This window comes from Colletotrichum lupini, chromosome 6, assembly GCF_023278565.1.
Source record: "Colletotrichum lupini chromosome 6, complete sequence".
NCBI classification, from domain to species: Eukaryota; Fungi; Ascomycota; class Sordariomycetes; order Glomerellales; family Glomerellaceae; genus Colletotrichum; species Colletotrichum lupini.
Window position 1 is genome coordinate 1,756,847 of NC_064679.1, and position 11,177 is coordinate 1,768,023.

The 11,177-nt window shown below is 36.5% G+C and overlaps 2 protein-coding genes across 2 annotated transcripts; both read right to left on the minus strand.

Annotated features, from left to right (window-relative positions):
• Window positions 1-744: 744 nt before the first annotated feature.
• Window positions 745-1,943, minus strand: CLUP02_12017 (uncharacterized protein; the record flags this gene model as incomplete). Its single annotated transcript, XM_049290982.1, has 3 exons — window positions 745-1,250; window positions 1,549-1,821; window positions 1,877-1,943. The coding sequence occupies 3 exons, from the start codon at window positions 1,941-1,943 to the stop codon at window positions 745-747; spliced, it is 846 nt and encodes a 281-aa protein (XP_049148127.1).
• A 4,221-nt stretch (window positions 1,944-6,164) lies between these two features.
• CLUP02_12018 (uncharacterized protein) lies at window positions 6,165-6,398 on the minus strand (the record flags this gene model as incomplete). The annotated part of the gene is made up of 1 exon (XM_049290983.1): window positions 6,165-6,398. A coding segment is annotated over one exon (234 nt), but the record flags the coding sequence as incomplete, so codon positions are not given.
• Between the last annotated feature and the right edge of the window lie 4,779 nt (window positions 6,399-11,177).

An 11,177-nucleotide genomic window follows, 5' to 3' on the forward strand; every position in this document is an offset into this window, starting at 1 on the left:
GCCGCAGGGTAGTTTTCATCATCTCACGTTCCTGTTTGATCGATATCATGCGACTCGCGTTCAACTCAGCTCTTTGCATGTCCAAGTCGCTCCATTATCCTACCCAGGACCCTATATTGTGATGAGTGACGGCCTGTTACTACGTCTTAATTGCTTGATGCTCGTCGATGAACGATAAAGGTCGATGAGCTTGCGAGGCAGTCCTGCTTTATGCACACTTACGCACCTGCTTCCATGTCCATATCCGAGGTACCTTACCCTGGATAAGGTACTTGTCCCAAAAGGTCGAAGGAACTGGGTGTAATCCATCGTCATTTCTCTAATTAGAGGTTCTGCTGTTAGTTTCATTTGAAGTCGAAGTTCACGTACATATATTCTCACAAGGCAGGAATTGAGGCGGCATTGAGCCTACCTTTCGATACAGTCGGTTGAACTAAGTGTTTCGCCATACCGATTGTGCACTGGCTGGCGTTTCAATGGGGTGACATGCCTACCCTCATTTCTTTGTGCATCAAAAGATCAATGATTAATTGCTAAGTGTTCAAAACCTTTTTACCTATTCAACATTCATTGCTATACAAATACGTCAATAGCACGTAGCAATCTACTCTGACAGTGATTGAACGCTGATTGCATATTCTCATAATATCTTCGCTCCAACGCCCCCAACGTGACGGAAGCATTGCTTCTTTGAAGTACATATCGCTTAAACGCCTTGATCCCAGTCGTTTTGATAGTCGTGACTCATACCCCAAGGATACTATCCTCACTGCCTGACATACGTGATGTGCTTTGTAGTACCGTCTTTGAGTTTACCTGCCCACCCACTCGATCCAAGTTGTAGGGGTTTTCTGTCCTGTCTCTCGATTTTGAATTGTTCGAATGAGACCCTGATCTCTCATGACTATGATACTGATAACCGCCTGGCTTGTTCCGATTTGCGGCTTCCCGTAGAGCACGAGGAGTAAACAGGGGTTTCAGTGCAGGAACACTGGCGCATATTATTCCGATGTTGATCTCCAACATGGACCAGATGTTGATGAGGATGCTCTCCTGGAACAGATCCTTGGCGAGGGTATATGTGTAAATCGTGTGTAACCGGACGATGGATGTTATTGTTGCAAACACGCCAACGCCGAAAATGATGCCCAGCGCGATCTTTTCTCGCCGCGGCCGAAGAATGCCCATAAGTGTTTTGATGGGGAGGACGAGGATCCAAATGTCGGTTACGATGTTAAAACCGGATGTAACTGGCCACCGTTAGAAACTAGTCTGACAGGCATAGATGATCTGTGGATCATTGTCGATGGCTGATAACTCACAATAGAAAAAAGCGGTAGTGTTGATACACACTCCATTCACAGTCCCGGTCAAGTCCCACATTTCGTAGAGTGGTTGACACTGAGATAGGGTGACTCCAATACAGATGACGAAGAATAAAAGATGGAATACAATGGTGCATATGCACAGAATGTTGAGCGACCTGGTGCCAGCTACCAGTAGAGTCAGCATATGACACGTTCACCATCATGTTATAGAAAGACCTACCAAACCTGAGATACATGCACAAGATAGATATCTTGATTGCTGATATGCAAACATAATACGTAACTTGAATTGCCAGTGTATTCTTCAGGAGATTTGTCATGTTGTCGAGGCTCAAATCCTTGGAGGGGAAGCCGATATGATTGGCCTTTCCGACAAAGATCTCTGCGAGGTAGGCGAGAGTGAATACCATTCCAATGATCATTGAATAATCATCGAGGCCAGGCTTTCGGATAAGAACTGCTCGAACAAATGTCCGGGCAATGACAACCATGGCTACACCGTTTATGTCAGTTCTCACGTTGTCCGAGTCGCTAACCAATCGACTTACTTGAAATTGCTGTGAAAAAACATGCTGTTATGATGAGGCTATTCTGCCTCACTTGGTCGGAGGCCATACTGCTATGCTCAAGTGGGACATGCCCCTACAAGATCCTTGTTCTCATCGAAGAGCGTTGTCTGTCTTGGCTGATATATAAAATCTTGTCTTCCTTCGTTATATGTGGATCCTCGATGGTGGGCTGGCAGCGGCACAAACTAGGGGATGGGGGCAGTATTTCCTTCATACATGTACAATAGGGCTAAGAATTAAGAGCGAAGCCGAGTGGGATAGATTGGAAGGAGGAGGGCGAACTCTCTTTTCAAACCCCATCGAGAGGCATGAAGACCAGATGAGATGAGAAGTGGGACTTTTGAAGGGGCCCCAGGCGGCATGCAACGCTGGAGGGATGGACGGGGCCATGATGCACAAGCACAGACAACAAGCCGCGCTGCCGCATCCAGGGTGGGAAACGTGACGGATCGCTGGATAAATGACGGCATCTCAATCTCCTCACAATTTACGCGAGCTTCGACTGGTCTCCCTCGCGTGCGTATTGCGTGGAGACTAATGTCTATGCCAGGCTTGTCAGGCTTGTCAGGGTGCGTGCGATTCGATCCCGCCTTGATGCTGCACGCTCCAGCCGTAATGAACGGGCTGCGAGAGGCTGCAGGTCTAGCGTGCAGGCAGAGCTTTTGCGAGCTTTCGGAAGAGAAGGAAGAGGGCCGTTGCTGAAGCCTTTCCGGAATGGGGGGTTCTGCACCGAGACTAGCGTCCGGGGGACCTGCAGCAATTCACGGAGGTTTAACTAAGGCCGGGCATGGTCTGACAGGAAACGGCCCAATGGCGCTGGGGGATCGAGCTAGTCTACACGGTAACACGGTTGGTTCGCAGCTCTACACAGGTGGTGGCTGATTTCTGACCCCCTTCTTCGCTTGTTCCATTTCGTGTTCCAGACGGACGCCGAGGCAGTGCGGCTTGCTGGAGCGGGACAAAGGAGGGGACCGGGCAACGGCAATCTTCGCTGCGGCACCAGACGGCAGAGCGGGTGAAAGTGGTGTGCTGAGAGCGTTCATCTCGCCTTTGGCTGCGACCCGAGGCACAAGTTGTTTGATATTGTTGGTATCCCTATTACAGGGTAGTTGGTTCGAACCGTAGTTGACGAAGAGATCAATTGAACTATATGAATATCTACGTAGTAGGTATAAAAAGGAGGTTCTAACCGTAGGTTAGGCTAGCTATAATAATCGTAAATAGGGCCCCTAATTAGCCCCTACGCAGTCGGCTATATACCGCGGTCGAATTAGACTTCTAATCTAATACTAACTTTCTCTTTTTTTTATCGATTTAACTACTATAGTTAGAGGTATAATTCGACCTCGGGCCCGTTTACTAAGTCGTCTCTTTTTCCCCCTTTTCTCTACTTTTTTTATATAACCTATCCCTCTATTCGTATAGTGACTTTTTTACTACTTACGAATTACTTTAATCCCTTATTTAGTACTACTTTCGTAAAAGCGTTTGCGAGGTTATTTTTATTATTAATTTAATAAATCTTAAGTATTTCGCGCCTTTCGTACGATTACCTAAGGGCTATAATATTAATTATAAGCCTCTTTTCTTTCGTCGTTCCTAATTTAATAAAGCATTCGTATAGCAAGTAAGAATCTATATAGATAACCGTTAGAATAAATAGAAAGCTAATTCGATTAGTAATCTTCTTTAGCGTTATTAAAATCGTATAAAAAAGGTTAACGCCGTTAACTATACTATAGACCTCCGATACTAATATACTTCTTATTACTTACTTATTTTTAGTTAATGAGTAATAGATTATATTACTATATATAGTAAATTCGCTCTCGCTTATACTCTTATTAGTTAGGATAATAATATACCCTAATTACGAAATAAGGTCGTTATTATTCGTAAATAACCTATTAATAAAGACATAGAGCTTACTAATCGTAAAGTCGATCGGGTAATAAACGAAACCTTAATCGAGATTTGTCTATTACTACTTAAGCCGCTTATTAAGTACCTCGACGTCTTATTTAGTTAGATCTATAGCCTACGCTACCTTAGCGTAATTAAAAGTCGCCTTAAGCTAATAAATACTCGTAATATATACCCCTTACGCAAGCTTAGCCTTATACTACTTCTTAATATTAATTATATTTAGATCGATAAAGTTAATCTTCTCGCCCTACCCCTTTTATTAAAAAACGACGGTTTCCCTTTTAATTATAAAAATCCTATTATTAAATACTAGGGGGGTATTTATTATAAGGACCTCTTTTAGCTTCGCTACGAAGCCCGCTTTCTAAAGCTCCTTATCCTCCTTTTTTATAAAGTTAATATTAAATAGGCTTAATATATTATTAGTCTATATTCCGACGATCCTAAATTAGTTACTTTCGTACTCTGCGACTAATAAGTACGGGTCGTACGTAGAGGTACCTATTAATAGTTAATTAATATAAAAATTATAGTAGGTAGCCTACTAATAAGTACCCGATTCTACGAGCCTATATAGTAGCTTAAGCACTTTAATAATCGTGCCTTCTAAGTACTTATTAGCTATTTCCTTCGGTAAATAGGCTAGGACTTTCCTTATGAGCCCTATAGCTAATTAGGTATAGGCCTAGGTAATATTACGGCTCTAAATCTCGTATCCCTTCTTCTATAATAATACTATTAGTACTATTATTAATCGTTAGCTATAGCGCTATATAGTAGGCGATTATATAAGTAGCGTTACCTTTTTAACGTCGCTATATTTCTAAATTACGTATCTAGACTTCTCGTACGGCTAAGGTATTCCTTTCTTTTTAATCTCACGAACTATTCGTAATTTAAATATATAGAGGTTTATATATTTTTCTAAGTTATATAAAATAAATCGATAGACCCCTCGATCGCGAAGAGTATTTACTTCGATAAGATCTAATCCTTTATACGGCTTTTTAGTAGTTATAATTATGCCTTCTTTACGTAGTTTAACCGCTAGCTCGAAATTGGCTTTTTTTATTATTATATAAAAGGTATTAATTACCTCGTCGCTAGTAATAAATTGCCGCGTTAGGGCTTGCCGTCGTAGTTTTTTATAACGTCTCGCCGGTAGTATTAGTGCCCTTTTAGCAATTTCCTCTTCCTCGTTATCTATTAGTACTACTATAACGATTTCGTTAAGGATAATTTCCTATGCCTCTACCGCGGGTTATATAGTTTCCCCTAGCTCTTCTTCTTCTTATAGGTTAAAAGTCACCTTATTAGGATCTATATAGTACGGTCTAACTACTATAATTAATACTTCGAGTAGCTAGTTACGATCTCTTATAACTATATAAGAGCGCTCGTCGACGGAAATTAACTTATATAGCCTAGTCTATTATTAAGTAATTTCGCGCTATACTCGTATATCCGAATTTAGTAGTATATTTAGATTATCCCCTATATCGGGCCTATTATATATAATAATTACCTTATTAACTTACCTTCTTATACTCACTTCGCATAGTACTTATATTACTTTTTTAATTACTCGGGCTCGTTAGCTTATACCTAGCGACGGTAGTAAGGCTAAGGTCGTTCTTAAATATACTCTAAATACTAATAGCGTTAATATAAGTCCGTTAGGCCCTATAGTATCGTTATAATATTTAAGTACTATTTAGAAGCATTCGTCGTTAGTAGAATCCGGATTTTCCTCTTTAATAATTCTAAACGCCCTTTTTAATTACTAATATACCCTTTTTACTTTTTTAATATTATAGTACGCTTTAACGGGTACGACTTTTAGCTATATACCGTAAGCCGTCGTATTATCCCTAAATTCTATTAACTTAAAGCTAGTACTAGCGTCGGTTGTAATACTATCTAGCGGTCCTTAGTATATATCGATCTAGCTTTTTTATAGGGCTACTTATACTATTTTTACTTATAGATCCTAGAGGAATTGCCTTACTTAGAGAGATATAACTACGTCGATTATATATAGTACTAGCTGACTATTTAAATAGAAAATATCGACGACTATTTCCTAGTTAAAATTAAGCTTATTACGTAATTTAAACTTAAATCTACGTGGGCTCTGCGCATTTATTTAGTATTAATAACATACTTTCGTTAACTACTTTAACGCCCCTATTTTAATATTATTATTATTTAATTACTTTAAGAGGTTATATAGCCTCGTAACCGACGGGTACCTAAATCTCTAGTATAGTCTTCTAAGCTCACTTTCCGTTAAGTAATTAATTAACTTCGTATTATTAATAAGCTTTATAAACGCATGCCCCTATCGTCGTTTAACTATCTCGAAGTACTTACCGCTAGAGATTCTGTTCCTCGTATTATTAAATATAATACTTAGTCGATCTATATTTTTTAAATATAAGAGAAATAGGGTATTAACGAGCAAAATATAAAAAGTTATTGTTCTGAAATATATCTCTATTTTTACTATACCTAGGGTAACGATTTCCTTACTTAGGCTAAAACTAATCCTTATAATACCCGCCGTTAACGTATTAAGCGTTATTAGTACGATCTTTTATAGTACTTAGAATTACCCTTTTCCTCTAGTTAATTATTATAATACCCTAGTATCTAGGATAATCCTATAGAAATCCTTTAGGCCGTACCTTTTGCTCGCATAGAATACCTATACGAGCTTAGTATTTAAAGGATCTAGGTAATATAAAAAGGACCCCTTTAACTACCCCTAGATTTACTTAGTATTATATTCCTTTTCTTTAGATATTAAGAGAAATAGCGTCTTCTCTTTAATTATTAAAAAAATAGGCTTTGGCCCTATTAGATTCGCCCTTTTAGCCGCCTCCGTATTTATTATCTAAGGGACCTTTTCTTACTATTTATAAATAAAAGCCTACTTATTAAGAGCTTTTACTACCCTCTATTCGTTTAGCCTCGTATATCCTCTAAAAGCTAACGGGGCGAAAAAAGAGTAGTTAATATCGTTAATTTTATTATAATCTAATTCGTTAATATAGGGGGTAAGATCTTCCTTATCTTCCGAATCTCCTATAGGGGGTATATACTTTAGGCTACTACTTTAGCTACCGTCGCTAGGTTCCGTACCCCCGGATCTACCCTTATATATAATAAAGAATTAGTTAAACCGACGAGGGCTAGTTTTGCCGTTTACTACCCTCGACTTTTTATACTATTTATACGATTTAATACGCTCTTCCTTAGAGTAGTTACTTAACTAATATCTATCCTTTTTATGAATATAATATTACTTCTTCTATTACCCTACCCATAAGTTAAATCTCTACCTATTTAATAAATCTAGGCCTCTTTACTAGCGATTACTATATTTAGCCTCTTTTTCCTTTTTATTATACGTTCGATCGACCTAATATTATTAATAAGGGCCGTCGTATACTTAGAAATAGGTTTAGTACGGTATTCTTATTTTAATATTAAAACTAGATCTTAGCCTTAAATAGAGCGTCTCGTAGTCTTTAAGTACCTAGTATAGGGTTATTTTTACCTCTAGTATACGCTAAACTATAGTATAAAAATATCTAACTTTCCGCTCGTTTATCCCCTTATTTAGTTAGGTTTTCGCTAGCTTATTAATTCGATCGATAAGCTCTTTAAGGATCTTTACTCGCAATTTACCCTCTATTATCCTAGCTATAAATATAAAAGAAATCGCTCGTAGCTTAAATAGGAGCTCTAGGTTCTTATTATAAGTCTCGAAGCGGCTTCGGATTACGTTAATTATACTAAGAAAGTCGTTTTAATTAAAATTACGTACCGCTTTATAATAATAATTAGAGGCTTTACCTACGAGTACGATATTAATTACTAAATAGTACTAATATTCCCTAATTCCGACTTTTTCGTAATAATTATAAAACATCGTTAGGGTTTTTTATAAGACCTTATACTTCCCCTTAGAGTATAATTTCTCTTTTAGGAAGATCTTTTTAAGGCCTATAAATTACCTCGTATTCGCTACTAGATTTTCGGTATTTATATACGATCCCTACGTCGCTACGTATTATTAATAACTTCGGGTCGTCTACTTCCTTTTTTATTAGCTAATTAGCGCCGAATTTCGTATTAGTAACGGTAATAAGTTATAGATCGAAATAAATAGAATTATCGATTATCGTACTTCTAGTACTATATTTTGCCCTAGTATATCCTTTTATAACGATAGATTTCCGTTAGTAATTATAGGGAGGAAATTTAAGTCGTTTACCCTTTTTCTAAATTCGTTAAAGCGATTATACGCTCTATCGACCTATACTTAGTTCTATAGTACGAATTCCTCTTTTATAATTATCGCTATTAGTATTTTATATAGCTCTTACGATTATAATTACGCTAGTAATACCCCTCGCCCGTAAAAGAATTTATTAACTATTTTTATAATTCCTAGGCTTGCGCTCGCGAACTATTCGTTTAGCTAGTAACTAAGGTCGTTTATAATCTTATAAAATAGGGGTTACCCCTATAGCCCCTTTTTCTTATAGACCTTAGTTAAATAAATTAATACTATATTAATTTACTTACCGTTAAGCTAATCTACGATTCTATATATCTACGTCCCCTAATAGTCCGGGTTAATATTTACCTATTTATAAGGGATTAGGATTCTATTTAGGATCGGGTTTCGTCCTCTCTTTCCTTACCCTAACTCGCTAAGGGTCGTGCTTTAGCTTATACTTATATTAGTAATTATTAATATATTTAATCTTAACGAGGATATATCTAATTTACGTACTAATCGTAATAAATCCGTACTTTCGCTACTTAACGAATTTATCGGGGTTTAAGAGATTCCCACTTTCTCTCGCTATTTTATTACTACTCTCGTTTTTACTATTTTTAGTAATTACTATTACCTTTTTAGATCGCTAACTATTGTACTTATTAAGATCTTCCTTTTCGTTTAGTAAAAAAGGGTAGGTTTTAGTAGTTCTTTTTAATAATAGTAGCAGTAGACGTTTATATTACTATAAAAAAATATAATAATTAGTCTCGGGATCTTTATTAATTACTAATTTCTACTATCCCGTATACTTCTAGCCTCCTAAGCCTCGTACTCTTTATAATCTCTAAATAGCTTCCTTAGTTAATTTCTTAAAATTAGTAATCTCGTGCCGGGAGCTAAAATAAATATCGGATTAGAAGTCTAATTCGACCGCGGTATATAGCCGACTGCGCAGGGGCTAATTAGGGGCCCTATTTACGATTATCGTAGCTAGCCTAACTTACGGTTAGAACTTCCTTTTTATACCTACGTAAATATTTATATAGTTTAATTAATCTTTTCGTTAACTACGGTTCGAACTAACTACTTTATAATAGGGATATTAATATTAATTAGTAGTTAAATTCTATTATTATAGATCGGTAAGGTATTTTACTACGTAGAAAAGACGACCTCTTAATACCGCACGGGATAAGAGATTCGTATTAATTAACCTTACGGAAGTAGATAAAAAAGGAGGCGATTTTCAAATACTGTACGGAATTGAGTAATCGTAGCCCTTTACTACTTATAAGAGGTCGACGTTTACTACGTTAAACTATATTAATTAATAAAACCGCTTAAGTAATTAGCCTTTTACTATTGCCCCGAGTAGCTTTTTTACTAAACGACTTTTCTATAGCCGGCCCGTAATTAAAAATTAACTAAGTAATAAAAGGGATCGCTAGTAAGCAATAATTACCTAACTATAATTAAACTATAAAAAAGACTACCTAAAAGATATAAAATAGGGTACCGAGAGGCTATAAAAAACAAGATCTCTAAGGTATCTAACCCTATTGCGTACGAGTAATAAGTAGGCATTTTTAGTAAGTTTTTAAAATATACGATCTTACGAAAAAGAGGGCTTAACTTCGTTAACCGTACTTAACGGCCTATACGGTTCTTAATAGCCTATATAGCTCCTCTACGAGCTACCTAGCGTCTACTTTTAACTATTCTTATAAAATACCGCTTTAAAAGAGGTAGGTCGAGGAAGGAAGCTATTTAGAGATTATAAAGAGCACGAGGCTTAGGAGGCTAGAAGTATACGGGATAGCGGAAATTAGTAACTAGTAAAGATCCCGAGACTAATTACTATATTTTCTTATAGTAATATAAACGTCTACCGCTACTATTATAAAAAGGAACTACTAAAACCTACTTTTTTATACTAAATAAAAAAGAGGATCTTAGTAAGTACGATAGCTAGCGACTTAGAAAGGTAGTAGTAATCGTTAGAAATAATAAAAATAAGAGTAATAGTAAAACGGCGAGAAGAAATAGGAATCTCTTAGACTTTAATAAATTCGTTAAGTAGTAAAAGCACGGATTTATTATAACTAGCGCGCAGATTAGATATATCCCCGTTAAGATTAAATACGCTAGCGATTACTAATACGAGTATAAGCTAGAGTATAACCCTTAGCGAGTTAGGGTAAAAAAGAAGAGAACGAAACCCGATCCTAAATAGAATCCTAATCCCTTATAAATAAGTAAATATTAACCCGGATTATTAAGGGACGTAAATATATAAAATCGCGGATTAGCTTAACGGCGAATAAATAGACGCGGTATTAATCTATTTAACTAAGGTTTATAAAAAAAAAGGGGCTATAGGGATAACCCCTATTTTATAAGATCGTAAACGACCTTAGCTATTAGCTAGACAAATAGTTCGCAAGCGCAAGCTTAGGAATTACGAAAGTAGTTAATAAATTCCTCTACGGGCGAGGGGTATTACTAGCGCAATTATAATCGTAAGAACTATACGAAATATTAGTAGCGATAATTATAGAGGAGGAATTCGTACTATAGAACTAAGTATAGGTTAATAGAGCGTATAATTATTTTAACGAATTTAAAAAAAGGGTAAACGACCTAGATTTCCTCCCTATAATTACTAACGGAAATCTGTCGTTATAAAAGGATATACTGGGGCAAAATATAGTACTAAAAATATAATAATTAATAATTCTGCCTATTTCGATCTATAACTCGTTACCGCTACTAATATAAAATTCGGCGCCGATCGGTTAATAAGAAAGGAGGTAAACGACCCGAAGTTACTAATAGTACGTAGCGACATAGGGATCGTATATAAATACCGAAAATCTAATAATAAATACGAAGTAATTTATAAACTTTAAAAAGATCTTTTTAAAAGAGAAATTATACTCTAGGGGGAAGTATAAGGTCTTATAAAAAACCCTAACGATATTTTACGATTATTATAAAAAAGTCGGAATTAGGGAATATTAATACTATTTAGTAATTAATATCGTACTCATAGGCAAA